The 23,753-nt window shown below is 39.0% G+C and overlaps 1 protein-coding gene across 2 annotated transcripts; it reads right to left on the bottom strand.

The window, feature by feature from the left end:
- Positions 1-5,047: 5,047 nt before the first annotated feature.
- LOC114882818 (angiogenic factor with G patch and FHA domains 1) lies at positions 5,048-23,725 on the bottom strand. 2 transcript variants are annotated; one of them, XM_029199881.2, is made up of 9 exons: positions 23,573-23,725; positions 23,101-23,291; positions 22,784-23,026; positions 22,555-22,713; positions 22,201-22,360; positions 21,831-21,991; positions 21,325-21,767; positions 21,137-21,236; positions 5,048-5,866 (listed from the first exon to the last, which is right to left on the bottom strand). In XM_029199881.2, the coding sequence occupies exons 2-9, from the start codon at positions 23,278-23,280 to the stop codon at positions 5,726-5,728; spliced, it is 1,587 nt and encodes a 528-aa protein (XP_029055714.2). In that variant the 5' UTR covers positions 23,281-23,291; positions 23,573-23,725; the 3' UTR covers positions 5,048-5,725. The 2 variants fall into 2 exon arrangements, with proteins under 2 accessions (XP_029055714.2, XP_029055713.2); XM_029199880.2 differs by having other exon boundaries at positions 23,101-23,296.
- Between the last annotated feature and the right edge of the window lie 28 nt (positions 23,726-23,753).

Below are 23,753 nucleotides of genomic sequence, written 5' to 3' on the forward strand. Positions count from 1 at the left end.
CGTTGTGAAATAAATCGTTCGATTTAAAAATCTATACGTTTGTCTAATAATTAAATCGAACATTATAAATTGCAAAAAATGAGATTAGAAATAAAATGAAAATGCAGCGTTTGCGAAGAGTAAAAGATTAGGTAGCCTTATAGAGAAAACGAGTGAAAGGGAGACATGGTTCGCGACAGCATCGAATAGCATTTCTCTGAACGATGGTGAAAACAAAAGGAAAAAACAAGGATACTCAAACAGGACGTCGTCGGAGGGATCAACGAAAACGTCGGTGACTAATTTTCGGATGGTTCCTCTTTCACTCTATCCCTCGACCTCGTCTCTGTTCTTTCTTCGTCGTTCACCCTCCTTTCTCCTTTCGTTTCTCTTGCTCTCTTTTCGTCTCTCTTGTGCGATAAAAAGTCAATTTTATACCGGTGGGTACCTGAAGCTAATAGCGTCTACCCGCGGGGCAACTGTCGAGTGGAACGGTGTAGAACTATGTTTCGACGGCCGTTCGCGGATTTTACGAGCCTTATAAAAATGGTACCACGCAACCACGCCACGGGAACAGGACCACGAGAGGATCCTGAGACGATTCGGGGATCTCGTCGAGGACGAGTGACTCACGGGGACGACTGTCTCGACGCGATTTCTCGTTCAAATAGAAATCGCAGCTTTCGAGGAATCCCGTCTCTCCCGTTCGCGTTCTTTTCCCTTTTTGCTCTTATCTTACTTTTTGGCGCAGACTCGTCCTCGCCGCTCTTCGTCCCTTTGGTCCCTTTCTACGAGACGTTATCCTCGATCAACCACTGTCTAACCATTTGTCTGTTCGATCATCGCTTGATTGAGTAGTATTTCACTATTATTATTATTCACTTATTATTTCATCCTTGATAGTGGGTCGCTTTTTAATTCAAAGTCTAATTATCGGTTAACAAAGTCCCTTCTTATGAAACTATTTTTGTGGAAAAAATGCCGATTCTCTAAGGGTTAAAAGAATTGTGAAACTCTATAGCTCGACAAATATTTTCCATAATTTCTGTGGATCACAAAAACTCGTTCAAGTTCGAATGTTTGCCAGTGAGCAGTGCGTAACCATAGCTTTGCACGAGGAGCAATGAAGGGGTTTCTAAGGAAAAGGAAAAATAAAAAAGAAAAAATGAAGCAGAAGTGAAAGAAAGAAGAGAGAGAGAGAGAGAGAGAGAGAGAGAGTAAAGAGACTCCGTGAAGTCACCTGCGTACACGTTCATAGCAGGTACTCAAATTGCATGGCAACAGCACTCGCTCAATCACTTTCTCCCCTCTCTTTTCTTTTCTTCCCTCTTGTGGCCATAACCTGTCCCTTTCTCCCTCTCGTAAATTCTCCCCTCGAAAGGTTTCGTGGTACGTGCAGATGCGCGCCTACTCGTGAAATCAGTCAAGGTCCTTCTTGCCAACAACGAGAAGAAAGCGCCCCTACAACCATTCAGGGACATACACGTAAGGGGGATGATTCCGTACTTTGTCTTTCTACAAATCACGCAGTAATTCGTTTCTACCTTCTATTCTCCCTAATTTCATTTCTAAATTGTTTCTCCGTACATCCTTTTGAAAGATTAACCCTTCTACTTCGAGAAACATGAATACACGTCCTTGAAGAACGGACGCTTAGATACGAAGAACGTATGTTAAGTATTCGTGTACTTATTTTTATCAGATTTTAAGCTTTAAATTGATGTGTCGCAAGTGTTATTATTGGATGATTAACACCACTAGTCATAGCACAGACACCATAGATTCATCCTCGTCCAAACATCCTAATCACGATTCCTAATCTTTACTCATTCTGTACTTCGTACCCTTCTTTAGTCACACTGTTCCTTGACCATTGCCCCATTTTTACCCATCTCCATCAAGAGAATATAAAAGTCTGCAAGATTATAGAACAACCAGATTTTAGTACCTACTAGTCAAGTGCATATCCAATAAAATTTCTAAGAGTATTCTTAAGGTGTTGTCAATTTCCTTGGAATCCAACATTATTTCGTAATACTTTTATGTCATAAAATCATACTAAAATTGATATGCTTCAAAATTTATCGTTTCAAATGCGATAACTTAATATCTTGGCAGTTATAAAATTACAGCGCATTCACGTTCGCACTTATGAATACGAATCATGAGTGATCAGAAAGCCAGAAATGGACCGAGTGCACGTGTAATCAGAGAGAAATATGATGGAAGCCAGTTTCTCAAATTGTCCGGCTTACTTAGAAATTTCGTTTCACGAAATGACTTGCGTACCTAATTATTACAGTCTGTTGCTTCCATTTCAAAGAAACTTGATCTGGTAATTGCAATGTCTCTTGATGATTACAGTTCAAGATGCACAGGTAACGAATTATGAACTCGCGACACGAAATCGATTCGCGCAATTCAGACTTCAAGGAATCGTTTAAAATGTTCAATGGAATAATAAACTTGTTCAAACAAATGTGTTACTTAGTTTGAGATTTTAAATCGTATGATATTTATATAATTACGATAATAAACGTATCGCACAAGAGAATGTTAATTACTTCTTAAACCATTCCATTTAGCAATAGGCAAGTGTTACTGTGGCAATTTAATTTTTACAACGTTTAATCTTTAATTAAGGAATAAAGAGAGGAAGAGTCAACTGATTGGATTTGTTGAACCAACACTTGAACCTAGACCTTTCTTCGTCAAACAACTATCTAAGCAATTGAACTATTCAGGTCATCGATAAATTCTTTCTGTCTACGTCTAAAATTGAAAAAATTGCTACTGCCTTCAATTTAATAAACCTCGTAACTATAACCACCTTCCATTGTGAATGAAATTCAGAATTGGAACGAGAAATAAAAACTGAATCAATATGAATTTATAAAATGACACCCTATTTAAATATTTCTATAGTCCATCCAACGAGAAGAGAGGGTAAATGTGTAGAAATTCACGTACTCGGAGCAGATCTGACTTGCAGCATACAAACCTCGACCGAAGCGTTTGAATAATCATTTAATAAATTTTATAACATTAAATTTCAAGATTTGAAAGAAAATATTGAATGGCATCCTAATATTGGTATAAAAAACCTTTCGATACGAGTTAAAAAGGTATGAAACTTTGGTGATCAAATGAAAAGTGGCGAAGAAATAAAACGAAAAGATGTAACAAAGTGTAATTATTAAAAATGATTAGCAGAATGAAAATGGCTGTTAATTGAATTGGCTGATCCACGACTTGAACCGGGACCTCTGTTCGTCGAATGGCTGATCTAGCCAATTGAGCTATCCAGGCCATCGATGAATTCTTCTTCGCCACGTCCAATAATGCTCGAAACGATCGTGTCCTATATTTTAGAAATTATTCAGACATTCAACCACAGAAGCACTAACAACGCTGCCACTGTAACGCTTCCCTGGTGAGTCTAATCTCTAAACAGAATCGCGTAGCTCGGTTTGATCGTGAGTAAGTTTCACGAGCAAGAAAATCTATGGAAACGTGTAAGTCGAGCGGAGAAAACCGCGTGGCAATTAAGAGTTTCTCAGAAATAAAACGATGCTCGCAGCTGGGTAAAATATACCCCGTCATAAGTTCTCGCGTAATCTCGGAAAAACTGAATGAGACACGACCCCTTTTTCTTGTACGCGACACTTTCATTGCGTTCTATAAATTCTCCCCCTAATCCGACCAACTGATCCTCTGTATCGATAAAATCATATCCACTGGAATATCTATCTTTCTATTTATACGATTTTAAGCGTTTTCACGGATAACTTCCTTTCAGAATATTTAAACATTTATTAATATTTTAAACGAACTTACCCTCCCGAAGCGAGGAATTCGTTCTTTTGCTCGTCGCTGTTATGTTTCCTGTCACTCATCTCGGTGTTTTACGACACTCGCATTCGCGGTTAAGCCAGTTTACGAGCATCTTTGTGAAAACGGCCGTTGAACGTCGACGCATTCGTTATAATTTCAGCCGACGAGTCCGTGGTAGAGGAACGGGCAATTAAGAACGACTTCGCGACGATTGATCAAAGCTCGAGGGCGCCTCGTCCAATCGTGGAAAGATCGATTAGCGTTATACAAAATAGCGAAAACGATTCTTCAGAAAGAGCTGTTTGAATCTCTCAGTTGGATTTAAGCCAGGATGCGTTAATCGTACGGGCAATAAGGATCAGTGAAATTTGTATCTTCATTTCTCCTGAAATTCGAAATTATTTCAAACATACTACCAGATCTATTTTTTCTACAAATAATATTATTAAATAAAAATTAGAAGATTATTTCAATTTTTAAATGAGTAAATGAGTTAGTATTTACCTAGTATTTATTACAACAATTAATCTTAATGTTATAGAAAAATGTAGAACATTCATTTCTGTTCAGACCTGTCACAAAAGTTTCTCTAATAGAAATGACACAGACCTAGCTGGATAATATAGAGATTAATATCAGAGGGTGTGTTAATCGCGTGTTTGGGAAACAGGATACTTCCGTGTTTGACTGATTCCATGATACGTTCCCTAAAAATGAATGAAACCTATCTTCGCATGACGTAAAAGGGACGTTTCGATGATGGAGTGATACAGGAGGGGAATATCGTAATTTACGTTAAGAGTCTACAAATTATGTATCTAGGGAGTGAAAATACTTCCGGGTTTAATTTAATAAAATGGTAACGCCCTCGTTTACCTTGTAATATGGTACGATTGAGTACGATTTGATAATCCACAAATTGCATTATGAAATGATGGTGAAATTTTTAAAATGTGATAAAGAAAATGAAATCTGACTTACGTTTGAAATGTGAATTAGAACAATTCAACTAAGGAGGGCAGCATTTACTATGAAAAATTTGTAATTTATATGATGCACAATTTGTGACGTCCACTATATCATTGTTCATGGGAAAAGGGTTAAATCCGAGTGAATTTTCAACGGAAACGGGACAAAGTAACTGGTATAAGCTTAAGTTCCAGTCGCAACGGGATGAAAATCGTGACAAACACGGTGGGGCTAGCCGTCGTCGTAAAAATAATGAAGATCAAGCTTCGCTGGAAGTAGTTTATTATGAAAACCGCACGATGTGCCGAAGGAGTTAAGGGCTTGGCCTAAACTTACGGCTCGTTCTGTACACTTGGCTCCGAGGTCTTTGCACCGTGAAGTTTACTTTATAAATATCGCCGGTGCGCCTGAGTGTCCAGAGAAATGAACCGTGTCTTGGATGAAACGAACTCGACTTGCCCTCTTTGCTTCCATCGCAAGGAATCCATGTTTTTGATCCGTTACACGGCATTACTTTCTAATTTTTCAAATTCCTTTTGTCATCTTCGACTATCTCGTTAAAAATCTTATTTCAAGATGTTAAAATTGATCATTTTACAACGTCAACTGATACCATAATAAAAATTGTAAAATGAATCATCCGTAGGCAAAAGCGATGAATTCCACTTTTTGAATTTTTAAAAATTTCAATGCCAAAGAGCTTAATTAATATGAAACAATCATTCTATAAATTATCCATTTTTCCAAAATTTCGTGGAATTTGCCTTTTATATAAAATTCTATGATATCGTTTAGCAATGTTCTCATTTTCTTCGCGAACATTCAGGCAAGAAAACGTAATTGCCTTCGCTTACCATGACGAATGATGAAAAATATGTGCGTTTTCAAAGTGAACATAAATTTTTTTTATCCATGACAAATGTTCACGGTGTAATTACTTCGCTTAGTCGGTTATTTCTTTGTAACGTTGCTGAGTCTTTCGCCATAATGCTTGCTTCTTTTCCGTAGTTGAATCTAGTTCAATTGTAGGAAATTCACTGGTTGCTCCGAGACCGGTTTTGCTTGGATTATTCTTCAACGATATCTGCAACCATAAATGAATACGATTTCATTTCACCATGGTACCTGTATTTGATCCTTTTATGGTGATTAGAATTCGTTTTTACAATTGCAAAAGATCCCAACAATCGTATCAACTATTACAGTATAGATTAGTCTCTTCAATTTTTATTTCTTTATTTTTTTAGATTATTGAAAATAATTTTTATCCATGAAAAGTAGGTTTGGTGTTAACGATAGAGGATAGAGGAAGATGAAAAATATTCGTGAAGATCGAATGGGTGGGCACCCTTTTATCGAGGGAGGGTTACTTTAAGTTTGGAGTCTCAACCAGCGGGCAGAACACCCTCTCCCGACCCGTATTTGGGCCAAGTGGCCTCCCCCTAAGTCTGGCTCGTAAATGAGGCCCTATCTACCGTCGTCGACACTTGACTTACTTGGTTGAAAGGAAAAAGAGACGAAAAGGAAAGAATGGAAAGAGGGTAAAAAAAAAAAAAGGAAACACGAAGATAGGATTCCGTGCACCAGCCGGGAACACGAAAACAAGGTACGATCTAGCTGGAGATAAAAATATCAAGGAAATGCATTTCTTTGCGAGCTCGCAGAGGCTCGTGAAAAAAAGCAATAAAATTTATAAATAAAACTAAAATAAACAAGGCTTTTGTTTTGGCGAGTGCAAATTTAATTAATTTAATTAATTAAAAATTATGACTCTGCATCTATCTTTTGACAAATGTAATAAAAGATATTAAATACTGGCAAAGTAAGAAAATATGATTTTAATAAAGTGCTGAATAAAAAAGAACTTGCACAAGGCTTGAAACAACAGAGAAATTTCTTGCAGTTTATAGAGTGTTCGAGGTATATTACATTAAATGAACATTATTGAACGTTCACTATGATAAAATCGTAAGAAATTTCCGTGAGTTTGCGGAGGAACGAGCAGCCGAGGAAATCTCGAGATGTCTTTTATAACGTTCCTTTGCTCGCTTCTTCTATCTTGAAAGAACGTCGTTTTATAAGTTTTAAGTGGCTGCAAAATGTGACACAGCGAATGGTTTTCAGGCTTCAAACGAGTCGAGTGTTCTTACTTTCGCCTACGTGGAATTCGCCAAGCAGCAGAGATAACTCATTAAGGAAACGGCAAGGTAAGCCACGATGAAATGTATAATAATTAACACGGAATCTTGATTAAGTATTGGGTCGTTGCATCGATTCTTTAAAGAATGTCTTCAGTTTTCATTCAATGTTTCAATGTATAGAACACGTATGTCTTTCCAATCAAATAAAACGAGCTATAAGAAGATCAATCCTTTGATGAAAGTATAAATAGCACTGTTTCATCATTTTTATTTTTCGACATTCATTAAAGTATCTCTACTTTAGAATCGAAAAATCATAAGATTCACATCGGCTGTAATCTCGAGGATATGAATTCACTCTCACAGTGAATTTCAATTAAAAGAAAATCGTGTTGTTTGCACAACTCGACGCCTGGAAAGAGTAGGAAAAATTCGTAAAGAAGAATCAAAGGGTGGGTCATGAAAGAAAGACGAGAACGGATCATAATCGAGACAGACACGTTATCATGTCGCGTAAAATGAGCGCTCGTTACTCGATTGACGAGCTCGCGGGACGTTCAGCAGCAAAACGGCTCGACTCGAGTTTCGCTTTCTCGCTTCACGATGATGGCGATCATACATTCGTCTGGCCTGTCTAGACTACTTATATACCAGAGATGTCCAGAAAATAAGTTTTATTATGCTTATAAATACTAGAGAAAAAGGTGGTGGTACAACCCCTCAGTTTTACATTTTTTCCTAAAATTTCATTCACAATTTTAACTACATAAATTTTTTTTATAAATGCAATGCATACGTTTTGGAGTTAAAATTTAAATTTAGATTCTTTCTATTTGGAATTTCAATTTTTACAGTTACACGACACTACATGCTTATTTATGTCCAAGCAATAAGTTCCGTCATTATAATTTTCTTTTTGTTCGTCGAAGACAGCTCGTTTTTGCACTTCCCATCGAACGTACTATGTGAATACATTTTACCTGATTTATGTCACGAAGATAATTAATCTTCTCGACGGGGCGTTATCGCTGACAGAATTAATTTCTCTGTTGGCTCATCGTTGAATCTCGTTTGAGAATTTTTAATGCTTACCCAACGTTGATGTAACACTGTGTCGCGTGCCTTTTATTACATGAAATCTCATGCCACCAGTTTCCGTCCTACCTTTCCACCAGCTTATATATTATTTTTTATTAAAGTAGAGTTTTATTATGTTACCTAGTCCTAAATTGTCAGTGACATTAAAAAATGAACAGCTTCGAGCTGTCTGTAATTCAGATAATATTTAAAAGGAGATGCAGTTGTTTGAAAATTTACAAGGGAACGTATTGAACGCCCATCAAAGTTAATTCTCTCGATTCAATCTTTTAATCAAGAGACGGTACATCGACCGTTCCAGTCTAAACTTATCACAACTGCTATCATAAAGTTATGGGACAGATGGTCGAGACAACGGCGCCCGGATTACTTATTAAAAACGGATTAAAAGTGTCTATGGAATGATCGAGCGTGTGCGCGTTTTCTTATGCATAAGCCAGACAGATATGAATCGATGGCTAAACCGAGCTAGCCTTGCAATACATATAATGCATAGACGGTCGATCATTGAATTATTTCCGTCCAGTTTGATTGATCATCGTTCGAATCTCGCGACCCAGTTGTCCACAGTTGTTGGATGAGAAAACTCTTTACTTTATGAACAGACTGTGGACGACTATGCATTCACCGTATATTGAAATCTATTAAAATAGAATGAAATCTTTAGCAAGCAAGATTCGACAGGAAAAATAATATCTCGGATTCCCAACTTTCCCCGTAAGCAAACCCTAAGAAAAATGACGATATAAGCAAAAAGCCTCATATAAAAAGCTTAAACTTTGATAGCGACAAATCTTGATCAAAGGAGATCGCAATCGTCCATTTGAGGAAAAATTTTCACCAAGTCTCGCGACAAAGCAACTTGTTAACGAGCCTGCTCACAAGGGACAAAACAATCGTGAGACGGTCCTATTCATAGCTTCAATGTCGAGGGTGCAAAAGCATCGCTCGCTCAGTTGCGAAAGTGGCCATAAAACGAACAATAAACTGGTGAACCGGTGCGGTGGCGAGGAAACGCGAAAACCGATGCACTGTGCCAAGGCAGGAACTAAAAGGGTGGAAAATAGGCAAATGGGCCAAACTGCTGGTCGAATGAATGGCACGGCCAAACGAAACCAATCTGATCACTGAACTGTGTATCTTTACACAAATATTTGTGTCTATGAAGAAGATGAAATTATTTTTAAATCTAATATAATAAAAAACATGAAATTGCAAAAGTCATAAATTTCACAAATTATGAGAAACATTGGTAGAGAATCGAAGGGACCTTTGAATTTTCATCGTGACTCGAGAGAGGAAGGAAATTCCTGGGTCGAAAGAGGTGGTGGACACCGCAGACGTAGCAGTTCGACGCCAGTCGTCGGCGTCCAGATAAAACGGTACCGTGCTACAATAACATATCGAGAATTCGCGGGTTCGCCGACAGTAGTGGTAGGGTGCCAGACGGTCTGTGCCAGTTCGAAAGTTTGTCCCGGTTTGCCCGTCTGGCACGCCGGGAAGCAACTCGCGGACGCACGTGCACCGCACCTTGACAGGTTGAATATGGGCTCCACGGAGCACGGAGACAGCATATTGGGTTCGAAACTTTGCTCGTTTACAACGCCGCCACTATGTCTGGCAGCCTCGACTCCGCCTCGCTCCGCTACCCCTCGCTTCGTCTCGTCACTGTGCACCTGTGAGATAAACGTTCCTGCTGTTTCCCTCTGTCGCTCCTACTCTTTGCTCTTCAAGCTTTTCACGCGCCACGCTTTTCTTTTCGTCGCCGAACATATATACAGCCCGCCTTGCTTAAAATGTCCTATCTACCCCCATTTTTTGTTTTCATTTTTTAATACAAACTGTTGGTTCTTTGTTGAACCAAAAATATAGAAATTCTGACCATGATTTCATTTCAGTTTGACGAAAATAAATATATCAATGCTTTATTAATATTAGAAGAAAATTTTAATCAGACTTAAATGAAAAAGTCTAAAATTATTTAATATAAATAAAATTTGAAGGAAATAATTTAAATGAACGGAACAGCTTTCATCTCTTAGCAGACGAATTAAAAGCAACAAGATCAAGAAACGAAAGGTAAGGAATGCACCGAAATAAGTTGAAGCCAGGGGACCGGAAGTCGTGTACTCGGGAAAATTTGGGCCAATTACTTTCGGTCAATGTTTTTGCCTGGCAAATACTTGAAAGCAGGTCCGAAATGAAACGCTAGGAACTCCTTGAACCCTCCGCTCTTGGAGGGAACGTTCTTGCGCAGCCATCGGAGCCAACGATCTCTCTTGGTACCTGAGCCGCGACATATTTGCACAGAATTAATTAGTGTTTGGTCGTCTATAGACTCTGGTCTTGCTAGACTAAACTAGATAAACTAAGGCGCAGCCATCGTCTACGTGTGCATGTTTGATTCACACGAAATCCACGTAGTATACGTGCTTCTGTTTTAGAACTCATTCATGGAAATGTGTGCACGGATATTTGTCAGTAACTATAACTGCAATCTATCTTTAAATTAGAACAGAGCTAGAACAGCATCGTATTATAATTTTCAATTTCTCAGAGATATTTCAAATTAAAAATATTATATTTGAAGCACTCAAAACCAAGAAAATGCAAGTTATATTTTTTTAAATTTTCAGTGATAATAAGATTTATTATATGATTATTATAATTAAAAGATCCACGATAAATGAACTATCAAGAGTGCTTCTTATTCATTTCATATGTAAGCCCTAGATAATAAAAATCATTTTTATTCTCTTATTGAAATCAACATCCCCTTGTTCTGGAAACTTGATAAATACGTGTTTAAACAATTGAAAGCATAAGCGTACTAAATGCAATAGTAAGGACAAGCAAGCGAAGCGTTCGTGAAACGAGGTAACAGATCGTTGCCAGCCGCTTGTTCATTCATACGTCTCGTTCCCAGAATGCATATACACATGCATGTGCATCCGTCCTAGACAAGCATATAGACAAATGGGCAGATGTAGCCTTACATGCAGCATTCAGACGCATGCACATGCACACTTTGGCGGCTTTATGGAGGGCAGACAGAGAAATGCCGCACATCCTGACCAAACTCGACGCGACGTTTCTGCAATGTCCTGCCCTATTACCTTTTTTAGTCTCTTTACTTGCTCCTCTCCTTCGTATTCTTCCTCGTCTCTTCCTTTTACTACCTTCTTCTTGTCTCTTATTATTTATTCTATTATGTTACGCTTCCTCTAGCTATTCATTTTCTCCTTATCCCCTTTTATTTTATTTAATCCTCCAACAGCAGAGACGGATCAATCGTGACCCAGTTCTAAGAAAAGCGGGCATTTTTAACTCTTTCTCGGATTATAGATGATCTCTAAAATTTTTAATTAAGCATGACTGTTTTTTAGTATTCTCCTCCATTAAAGTAAAACTGATTAGTATTGATTTTTTCGTATAATCAAAATGATGCTGAGTAATAATTTAGTAACAGGTTGATGCTTAATTAAACATCGAATAAAACTGCATCTCCGTAAATGGAATCTGAGCGTATCTACTAAAACTGGAAATCATGTATTCGAAAGGATCAAAGACCCTTCAAGTTAAATGAAGATATCAAACATCATCCACGGTATCCTAATACTCTTATGATCTTCTAAAACCCGTTCACCACATTAAACGGTACAAGCCGTTCCAGAAGATAACGTCCAGCTTGTTCGGTCCGCTTCTTCCAGCGAACATTCCGGTAATCAGCTTTTCCATCAACGTATCCGCCCGCAAACATCAACCGTCTGGAAACGACGTGGCTCGTCGATGCTAATCCAGCGCGAGAATCATCGTCGTGTTCGATCAGATCGCGAGGATCGGAAAAATAAATGACCGCTCCACGATGGAGTCTCTGTGATCCGAGCCGGCTTCTCCTGGACGTCGCGATTATTCCTGGCTAGGCACGTCGTTAAAACGCCGTCTCGTCGGTGGTGCATGTTTCTAGCCGGTAGTCGAAGTAGAACCGACGTATCACCCGCGTACACAACACGCGATAGGTCGTCGGTTCTCCTATCGCCGCCAGACGGCTTCCGTCTGGGTAAACATACCGACCTAGGGAACAGACTGGCTTGGCTGGGCTTACCGACTACCTAGCCACATCCATCACAGGATTATCGCGAGACCATGCTCGCGCCCGGTCAGGACGAACGGCCTCTCCGCGTCTGCTCTCCATAAAGCCGCCAAAGCGTGTTGCATATGCGAACACTGCATGTAAGACTACGTCTGGTCGCTCGTCTATACAGAGTACCGAGCACGGTAGACTTCCTTTGGTAAAATGACGCTCTATGAATTGAACCATAGATCCTGACGACGTAAATCTACATCCTTAGACATTCTTTCCCTCCTCCTCTTCCTTAGTCTTTCTAGGATTAAAAAATAATAGTAGCGACTGCCACTGACCGTTGATTACCCTTCTCTTCTGATTAAATTTTCATTTAATCTCAGAATCGACAGATCCAAATCTATAATTTCAATTTCAACTGAAAAATTCTTCCCGCGTTGATGATGGTACGGCTGTTACACCGAGACCCCATTGATCCTCGGTAAGCGGTAGCTGGAAACGCGCTTAATTGGGCTAGGCAAACATCACGGACGGCGTTTAATCGTTTAATCAATTATTTCATCAAAGGAGCCAAAGGAACCTTCAATTATGCGCAACAACGGAACGCGGCGATGTTTCTTTCTGTCTGGTTACATCCATAACCCGTTCCACGATCCTCGTGGACAGTCACAGTCCGGTTGCCGCTCGTCGATACGAGTCAGAGCCGGCTGCTGCTGGTTGTAATTAATAGATCTCTCGTTGTACATATTTGTATGCGCCGGTCTGGCCGATTGTCCGGACAACGTGCGGCTCGTGACGCCGCCGGTATGGTGGACGCACACCTCGTCTAGACCGATCGACCGCTCCTGGGTCTGTTGGATTCCTAGACAGCTAACGTTACACAGACACATACTCGATATACGGGATATACGCACACATACGATGCGTGTACACGCGTTTGGACAGACTGTTAAATCGACGACGACGACGTGGTTATACGCGTACACGTGTACGGCCCTGGTGTGTGCACAGCATTATGCGTTCGCATCCGGTTCCTCGTGGCTGAGCCTCCGGGTTAATTTCGTTCCGTCTCTACGTGTCTCCCCCGGGTATCCTGTCTATGCTGCATCCAATCCACACCGAATCTCTATTATTCCTTTTCTACCATATCATTTTTTATTGATCTTCGACAATGGTCCTTTTTGTTCAGCTTTTGACGTTGATTCATTTGGTAGCTTTAATAGGGGATGAATCGCGGAAGTAGAATTTAAAAGTATTACAAAATGCCACTTGTGACGTATCGATTTAATGCTTAAAGTTTGTTGAAAATGATTATATAAACGTCTCAATGATAATTAATCATAGAACATAATCGATCAATTTATACCTTCAATTTCGAAACATAGAAATTCTGAACTGATATGATGACATTAAAACGAATTAATGAGAATAAGAATAACCGTTCAATTTCTATCGCACAAAGTTAATCTCATAAGTGAAAACAAACTTTCGTTACGCAATGAAAACGTGTTGATTAATAGCACGTTTCATTCAATCGTAAAATAATGAATGTTCCATTCTATAGTGTTACTCCACTACTCCGATTAAAATACCTGCAACGTGAGAATATTCCGTTCTAAAGCGATACGATCCCCTTCGTTTTACAAACACCTAGGGCTGCATTACGTTCACGTACCAAGCAACAGATTCAATGCACGTCTAAAAGGAAAACTCTGCGCGATACATGCCACGAATTCAGATATGAACAATAACCAGGAAATATTTAGCTTCTACTGAATCATTCTTGCCGCTTTAAATGCGGAAAAATTCAAATAAGAGTTTGCTAAATATAAACTTCCCAGTGCCTTCTTGCATTTATTTTCACCCAGGAAGGCTAACTGTCTTCAGGGTTAAAAATTAGAAACCACATTTATTTATAAAATTTCCAAAATTTTTATCAATGCATGTTTTCATAATTAATCCGTATTAACCTGATACTTCCCAAACTTTTAAATCTTCAAAAAACCATCAAAAGTAACAAAGACAGCGATGAAACACGAAGAAACAATGATACAAATTATGAAGCATATACTAATTCATGTAAATCGAAGGGTCTAATCGCCAAACATCCTGCATCCAGAGCAAACGGATGAAATTAAAAGCAGTGAGTCGAAAAATTGGGGGTCGGTGCGAACAAAAGCCAATAAAACATGAACTGTTTGCTCGCGGATTCGTGAGTAACCGAATATGCGGGTGTCTGTCTGAGCAGAGAGAGAAAAAAATCAAAGAATCTGCAGAGTAAACAGGCAATCTGTAGCGCCTATGCAACGGTTGCCTGGCCAATCTGACGGTGCACCCGCATGCCAACCTGTCCACCTATCTCGGTAACCAGCACATAACGTACGAGAGTATTTACGCTTGAAAGCGTGTGTAACGACACCTGCACAATCTCTGATTCCGTCGAGGCATCTCTGTCTGTCCGGCTCCTTATCTTTCTCACGCTTCTCTTCTACTCTGATATCGCTATTCGCTTTGTTCGCAGAGTTCATGCATCATACAAAGAAGGACGTTAACCCCTTTCATAAATTTTTTTTTAATAAAATGCAATAACCATAAAAGTCATGACATAAAATGAGGAAAAATTACAATTTGCTATCGCCGTAAACGTCCTTATTAAAGTCACAATATGAAAAACACCAATATGATAATATAATTTCTGATCTTCATGATAAATATCATGAAAGTCAAAGTCGCGATTTTACGTTACTGTGACATGAAAAGATACCCATTAGAAGACACGGCGTGAAATGCAATGCCCTGATAAGACGGCTTGTAATCTTCACGATTACCACAGTCATGACATTTCTAATCATGACAGTAAAGGTCTCAATTTTTTGTCAGGTGGAAACATATCCCATTAAAGCGGTAACACGAATCCAATGTCACGGTAATACGATTTATGGTTCTCACGAGGATAAAAGTCATGACAGTCAAAGTCACGATTTACTGTCACGTGAAAGCGTACCTTTACAGTCATCGGCGGGTACCATGAAGAGTAGAAACAAAAATAAAAAAAATAAACAAAAATGAAAGAAAGGAAGCGAGAGAAGAGATAGAGGGGCAGAGAAAGTGAACGAGTGATAATCTGGTACCCATGGTTAGTCAGCGGATCGGCGTCTAGACGGCAGGGACGTTTGTGTTGGATTTATTTGTGACAGTGGGTTCCCACCTGTTGCCTCCCGCGCCCCTTTACGAAACGCACCGCTACAACTTCTCTCTTTTCCCCTTTTTCCTTCCTTCCCCCTCCTCCTCCTCTTTCACCCTCTCCTCACCCTACCTAGCCACCTGCTCTCACCATCATTCTCTCCCTCTTTCTCGTCCCGTTCTCCCAATCCGTTAGCCTACCATAAATCCTATGCGTTCTCCATTCACTTCACTCACAGTCCTTCCTAGTGTTCCCACTTCGCGTTACAAAACCATCGAGCAAAGGAGGACACGGTATACCCCTAACGCCCACGCTAACACCGCCATTGATACCGCAGGCAATTCAGACCAAATAGAATTAACCCGTACTGCGAACTACAATCAAAGACCGGAATGATAAGAACGAGAGTTCGATAAATTAATAAAGCGTTATAAATTTTAACCATCGCGATAGTGTTTGATAAATTTTATTTCAGCCTCGTTGGCAAGATCATTCGATCAATGCTAGTCTAGCGGAAGATTGATTTCGATGATGTCATTGGTTCGTGTATGCATACGTTAACACGCAATGAGTGTGCAGATTAAAAAGCCGTACGCCTTCGTTCGGAGCGTATTCATGCGTATGTAGGCCTGCATGCCAAAGATGCCTTGTGTCTGAGCGAAGTCTGGCTCCGGGTTAAATGTATCCCGCTGTAATGAGATTACAAAAAAGCCAGATTCAATGCCGACAACACCGGTCCGCTGCTCGTCCTTTCTCGTCCTCTCTTTTTTCCTTGTTACACAACATTTTATTTGCTCTTACTCGAATAATCCATTCTTTCCTCCTCGACGGAACATTCAAGGGATTTGCTACGAGACGTCTGTCTTCATTGATTTTATCGTCGCCGATTGAAAAAAAAGAGTTCGAGGTTTATCGTAGATCTTACGAGAGAGTTTCAACGTTAACAATTAAACCAGTTCGAGCAAAACTCATACATTTTTTTTTTCGTCTTCTAATATATTGGAATTATGATTATTAAAACACGTAAAATATTTTTATACGAAGAAATTTCAAAAAAAAATAATGGTCGAAATGGGCGATCACTTGCAATTAGTGAAATTTATATGACAGTTTGGGTCTATCCTGTAAATTATGAAAATTATCGAGCAACTTTTTCAATACGACTCCTTTAACGTTAATTCTATACACTTGTGTTCATAAAGTTGCATCGCTACCACTTTTAACGAGCTCGTAATTGCACCTTTTTTGCATATATGCAATATCTGGGCGTGTATCGCGGCATATAACTGCAACATTCTTTATACAAACTGGTTATGTTTACTTCGTATCATTAATATTAAGTGTTATCCATACCTATTATTTAAGTATCGGTGTCCGTATGCTTATGATTTGTCGTGATTATAAATTTAAATTGAAATGTAATATTTTACAATTAATATGAATCTTGCGATATTTGTTTATGAACATATTCACATCTGTTCAATGCATTGGGAATAACCATTTGTATAAAAAAAGGAAAAAAAAATGAAGGGATACCTTTGCCAGGAAGCAAGGAGAGCCCCAAAGGAGCGCTCGAGCATGGAGATGGAGAGCACGGTGCCAGGCCGATCAGAACCGGTAAAAATCGGCGTATCTGCATAAACCAGCACAGCAATGAACGAAGATCGTAGAGAAAGATTGGGAAGAAATTTTTTCGCATAACTTTGTATCGTTCAGCCGTGACCGAGACGCGACAACGGCGCTTTCGACGAAGACGCCTCACATCTTTACGTTACGTGGACGATTATTTACTCGAACGGATATCGTCGATACATGAGATAAAAAATGGAAAGCAGCGTGAAACACGAAAAAACCCTCCAGCGAAAGTTAATAAACCGATCGGTTTGAGAAGATCACTCGAGGACTTCGAGAGGAACGATAGTTTCTTAAACGAATCACTTTGCAGTGGATCTTTCCCGTACAGGGAGAAAAAAGGCGGAACGGAAGTATGCTTTTAACCCTTTGTTAAACTTTGACCCTTAGCTATCGCGTGGTCCCTGGGAAGGGTTAGACGCAGATGAATAACGGTTGAAATGAATCAATTTGAAGTACTTATTGAAATTGGTAAAAATATAGAAAATATATCTCACAGTTTTGGTAAGAAAATTAACCCTTAACTGGTTTTTGGTAAACAAACGACAATGAAAGGATACGTTCTAGCTTGCAGAAAACATAATCCTCTGGAGGAGGAATGTTCTTTTCATCGGTACTCAAAGATGATCTCACAACATAGTACCGAATTCCAAAAGACAATAGGACCCCTAAGGGTCCATTCGAGGGAGGTCGAGCTGATCCACGCCGTATCCTTGCACTCTCTCGCCTTTCTGCATTACATAATATCGAAACGACCTTGCGTTCCTTCGTACTACCCGAGGCCAGGACTACACAGGTACACCAAGTGTACAACTTCCGCTCGGAACCTTCTTCCCTTCCTTTCGCTGACTCTTTTGACCCCTCCTCCCCATCAGTCTCTCGTTTCTCTTCCCTTCGTTCGACCTTTCTGTCACGGTCCCGCGACCATGCATCCTGCATCCTATCTCCTCTTTTTCTTCTTTTATCACTATCTTTCCTTTCGTCAGAAGAAAAAAAGGGAACGCTGGATGAATAGAAGTCACGGGCAGGAGGAGGATGACAGCAACAGGTTTTGGCGGGCAAACAGGAGACCAGCAGAGTCAAGATCTACGATTCACTTTTAGCTGCCACGACTTTTTTATCCTGTCGTTGGACGTGGCGCGAATCAAAACACTCGGTTCAGAATGGTGGCGAGCCGCTGCTCGAAAGGAGGGTAGATCCCTGGCAGAAATAAGGGAGTAACTGACACAAAAGGGGGTGCGTTCCTAGCCAGTCGAGATGATATTAATTTTCGAATAGCCACTTTCGTTACGACAATCAACGTGTCAAATTTTGAAATAATAAAATTAAAATGTATTTCTGTCATTTTCTCTAATTAAATATCAGAATTTAATTTTTCGGCAATATTTGAAACATTGACCGTAAACCTTAAATCTCCCACAGCACTCAACGCGTTAATAAAGTAACTGTACGTTACATATCAATATTTTCGTACGAGATTTTAGTTGGAAATTTTATTCCTCAAAGAGTAATCGTAAAAAGCTTTTTGCAACGAAACAGTTTTATGGAAGCACCACGGAATCCTCATTCGTTCGCGAGGCTACGTTTGGATTATTTATTACGTCATTAATCAGTCACGTTTTTCCTCGGCGAACTGTAAAGAGCAACGCAGATGCAATATGGAAATGAATGTAAATCGTAAAAGGCACTACCGTAGAGATGTTCACTCTGTATCCGTGAAATGGCTCGCAACAGAACGGTATACGAGAAAGTCCATAAAATGAAATTGTTGCAGCTTCCGGATGCACTTTTAAGGGTGCGAACCCAACGGAAGGGATTGTAACAGGATGCATCGATTGCTATACAATTGCAATTCTTTAACGATCCAAGTTACGAACCGAGTAAACTTTACAGTTTCGAGTGAATCGTATAGTTATTGGATTGTTTAGAAGTGACGCGAAGTAACTTTGCGAGTGCTGCTAAAATTTTTAGTACGAACAATCATTTATTGCTAACACGTTCACGCCCAATTAGGTAGATCTACTCATCGTAAAGAGACGGCGAAATTCAAGTCTATTACTCCGGGCTCGAACATATTTAAATTGCAAATTCGCAATATTCCAAAAATAAGCAAAAACCTTCTGAAAATGTAGACTAATAAAAATGAAGAGTTCGATTTTTTTTTTTTCTTTCAAGTGAACAGATAATAAAAGCACTCGTCACATCGCTGCAGCACTCAAATAAATGAACCTGGTGAGATTTCATTTGGTCAAATAGGGACACACCTGCTAACGGCACTTTCGTACCTACCGCGACAATTCTATGTTTTATCGTATCCCTCTGGTTTACTGGCAATCGTTATTCGAGAACTTTACAATGTCTACTTTACGAACCCTTGAACCGAACGCAAACTCGCTCTCAACCAGTATCTTTTCCATGGTTCTATGGTTTACGATTGTAGATCATGCGGATCCAACAGGAAACGCGTAAAAACAGGAGGTCGATGTAAAATCGCAACAGCCGACCGTGAAATAAAGCAACCTGGCGAGAAGCGAGCTTGAACGAATGAACCTCGAGAGCTTTGTTCCGTTTTATTTTGATTTATGTAGAACAATGGTAATTTTTCTTTTCGGAATGTATCGGGTTGTTGCATATTACATGACCGATTTTGAAATATCTAAAGTCTGGAACAACTTCATGATACAAAAGTATTATAAAGTAACGCTAAAATCTAATGATATTTATTTTTATTAAATAAATAATATGCAAATTCACTATTTAATATGCATCAATCTAATATATTCCACATCCACGAGGATGCTCTACAAAATACATAACATTTATAACCCGTAAAATTGCTTCCTGTTCTCGTATAAACAACAGAGAGAAGTTCCGGCCGATGCACGGAAATATATTAATCACTTCACACCCGTTAACGCAGAAAAATACCGCGTTTGACGATGCACGCGCATCATTCTGCGACACCGCATCGAACCAAAGGTGCTTTACGAGCGAAAAGAGAAAAAAAAAAATGAAAAACGTGGCTCGCAGTAAAACGACATCCATCAGAAAGAGGGGGACGGATGATTGCAAAACAAGGGAAGGGAATGGGAAAACGTCAGACAAATTCGGCAGAAAAACGTCGGACATCACAGGGATAAAAGTAAAAGCAAATTAGCAGACGTGCTTGAAGCTACGCAGAGAGACGCGAGAAAACAACGGGCTCCCCTTTCACCGACCCCCCTTAATCCACCCCCGCAAGCCGTGATGCCCCCCTCCTTGGAGCGTGCAATAGAGCATACGATGCGTCTAGACAAAATAATGATTTGGATTTCAATACATTTGCATTCATTACCCGAGGGCACCTCTCCTCTCCACCAGTCGCTCTCCTCCCTCTCGCTCATCTCTGCTACTCCCGTTTTTCGTCTCGCCCCCACGTTTTAACCCCTTCTACTATGCCGTTTCATGTCTCGCAGAGTTACGCTCGTTATCATACGAATGCTCTGCTCGTGCCGTCGGCGCTCGTTTCGTCGTCGTCGAAATGCGATGCGACCGGACGCGAATGTAAGCAACCGAGGACCAGCTTGCTGTCTGGCTTTTGCGACCAGACGTGTTCACTTGTGTGCGAACACGCACATGTGCTACCCGCCGGGTCAGTCAGAGGGTGGCGGGGCCGCAAAGAGAAACAGTCAGAGGGTGGAGATGCAACGTATACGTAGGTTTTTTAGCGCCACGTGGAAGAAAAAGGCGAAAACAAGGCCGAATTGCAGCGGCGAGACCGACCAAACCGTTCGGCTAATTAGTGGCCTGGGTTAGGCCGACCGTCGTCGCGTTTGTATGCATCTTCTGCATCGGACACACGTGCTGCACCGACCACCACCGACACCAGTACGGCAAAACGTGAAACGAGCAACGTCCCGTGCACCCAATTGCCGATTGACGTCATCGGGAACCCTGGCTAATACACAGACGAACGTTTCAACGTTCACGTACCATCGGCATCTGGTGTCTGCTCGAACGTGATCGAGGCTGACGCATCAACTGCGTCCTCCAAACATATTTATATTGAAGTAAAAAATAAATGAAAATTAATACTTCAACTTCTGCAGATCGTCTTGAAATAAAACCTTTAGTCACGAGGACGACATTTTGAGAAAAACATTTCAGACGATTGTACAATACAAAGGTATTTGTTATAATGGAACGGATTGAAAATGAAAAAGAAAGTCGACTTACCGGTTCAGTTGGACCGTCACCTTCTTTACCCAATGACTGCCCCTCGGTCCACCCCATTTTCGATAACAGTTTGAATCCTCTGTTGTCTTTTGCTATAGAACTAGAATGAACCGATATTTGTAAAAATCAAATAAATCACTATTCTCAAAGGAAAATTAGCGGTTAATTTAAAAATTTAAGTTACTTACATGTCCACTGAACTCTGTTGTGTTTTCGCATGATGATTCAACGAACCGATGCACTGTCTTCTGGTTTGCGCTCTGTCTTGGTATCCTGTTGCTACCTGACTAGCACTCGCCACATTATCTTTCTCAATTCCGAATTTATGTTTTAATCGTTTCAATTCTTGTTTGTGAAGGTCTTTTTTCGAAGTTTTATTCTCTTCAGCGTTATTATTCTGTTGAACGAGTCCTGGTTCACAATGGCCACAAGTTTCGTTCCCATTGTGAATATGGCACAATAATTTTGTAGTGCCAACTTGTACAATTGAACCATGAGAAACTTCGTGAGATTCGGATTCCTGTTTGGCTACAGACAATCTTTTTCCATTAAGAAACGTACCATTTCTTGATCCCAAATCTATGATTTCATACATTTTCTTTTCTTCGTTATACACAAATCGAGCATGATGCTAAAAATAAATTTTAATAAAGTTTTGTATCAATTAATGGGGCTACTATTTGTAGTTACTTACCTTACTAACGTTTATATCCGGTATCACCACAGAGTGATCACCTTCTCGACCAATCGAACCACCCGTGTATGCAACAAGAAAGAGATTTCCAATTTTTAACTTTGGCAAATTAGTTTCTTTAACTATGATTCTCATACATGGTGGATAAGTTTTGGCTAAATCTGTAATAAAATTGCATCTTTATGACCATAAGTTTAGTATTTTAATCTTGTAGTAATTATAAATTTATAAACCAAGCTTCTGATATTAATTGATTATATTGTAATTAATATGTAGCAATAAATTAAAATAATATAAAAGTTAATTATAATTAAATAAAAATATTAGTCAATAAAATGTCTCGGTTTTATAAAACAAATTAAAAATAAACCTTGGTCTTCTTCGTGGTCACTGTCGCTACTAGTACATAATTCTGGAGTAATGTCAGTAATACTGCTGTCGTTATCGTCGCTTGAACATTCACCCTCCTCAAGTTCATTATCTTCCGACTGTTCCTCTCTTTTTGCAAGTTTGCGTTTTTTCCCCTCATCCTACAAGAGAGACATGTGTGCATATTAAAAGCATAAGGTAATTACCTAGAGCTTGACGCCTGTATTTTTCAATTGATATGTTTGAAAGTCCATTTATTATATCATTTATGTCATCCAAAACCTGAAATAAAAAAAATCTATCTGGGATCAATCTTTTTTGGAAATTATTTACACAACAGTGATTTAATCTAAACCTTCGTTGCCTTTCTAGTTTTCTGCTCCTTCTTGCTTTGCGTATGCGAAGCTGCTTCATTTACAGTTACTTGTGCTTGACTATGGAACTGATATGTCCCACTTGTTTCATCATAATAGTAATATGTACCTGAATTCCCATCATAATATAAGCCTTGTTTCTGAAACACATTTTTTTTTAACATTGTCAAAACATTAAATTTAAACTTTATTATTATGATAAATACTTACTGCATCATAATAATATCCACTGTTATAATCATAATATAAACCTGAAGTTTCTTCATAAACAAAACCAGTTTGTAGCAAAGCTGATTCAGCTGCTTCTTTAACTTGATCTACAATACTAGCTGAACGTTTATCATTACTAGTACTCCAATCCTGTGAAACACCTGATTCCTTTTCACATTCCAATGGATTTGTTTGAGTCCCATAATCGATCAAAGTTTTACTTTGAACAAATTTTGGATTTTTCTACAAGTAAATGATAACATAAAATAAGATATAGAAATTAGCATAGTAAATAGAATAAAGATTATAACTCTTACATATTCTTTAAGTTTATTTCTTAGCTTAGTAATCTTTTTGTTTTGTTTCTTTACATGATCATGCATCCGTTGAATAAATCTTAAAACATGGGGAAAATCATGTAATTCATGTTGAAAATCTTCTTCAAAATCTGATTTTATTTCTCCTTCGTCACTTTCACTAAGTACATTTTCTGTCATCTTTTTATCTTCTGCTCTGAAATTAATTCTCCAATTATAATTATGTAAATAAAGTTGATACATGTATACAATACAATGTATATTTCCATTACAAATTAAACTGCTACATAATTCAAAATCTGTTTCAATTTGTATTAAAATTAGTATATCTTTTATATGTACTTTCGATTATTGCGTGACATGTAAGCATTAAACAAATAAGTGTAACTAATGTAAATAAATGTGTTGCAATTTCAACAAATATTTTAACTGCTCTACTTGTATTTTTAGTTGAAAAATATTCTGTCTTTACCGTTTTTGCTGTCTTTCAAATTATGTATCTCTTTTCTCTTCGCAATGAATGTACCTATAAAACTTTCTAACAGAAAGTAATTAACTCAAGTGAAAAACACAGAGTATTTTGGAGTACCTATACCATATATTTTATACACACTGTAAAAATAAGTGAAGTTTTCGGTTCTGATCGCTCTGCC

This window comes from Osmia bicornis, chromosome 15, assembly GCF_907164935.1.
Source record: "Osmia bicornis bicornis chromosome 15, iOsmBic2.1, whole genome shotgun sequence".
Taxonomy (NCBI): domain Eukaryota; kingdom Metazoa; phylum Arthropoda; class Insecta; order Hymenoptera; family Megachilidae; genus Osmia; species Osmia bicornis.

What these genes read in the sequence shown, in the direction of transcription:
- LOC114882818 (XM_029199881.2), bottom strand. Translation starts at nt 23,280, where the DNA reads ATGACAGAAAATGTACTTAGTGAAAGTGACGAAGGAGAAATAAAATCA. An exon ending in GTGGATATTATTATGATGCA is followed by an intron (nt 22,714 to 22,783) that starts GTAAGTATTTAT and finishes AATGTGTTTCAG; the next exon opens with AAACAAGGCTTATATTATGA. An exon ending in CAACAGAGTTCAGTGGACAT is followed by an intron (nt 21,237 to 21,324) that starts GTAAGTAACTTA and finishes GGTTCATTCTAG; the next exon opens with TTCTATAGCAAAAGACAACA.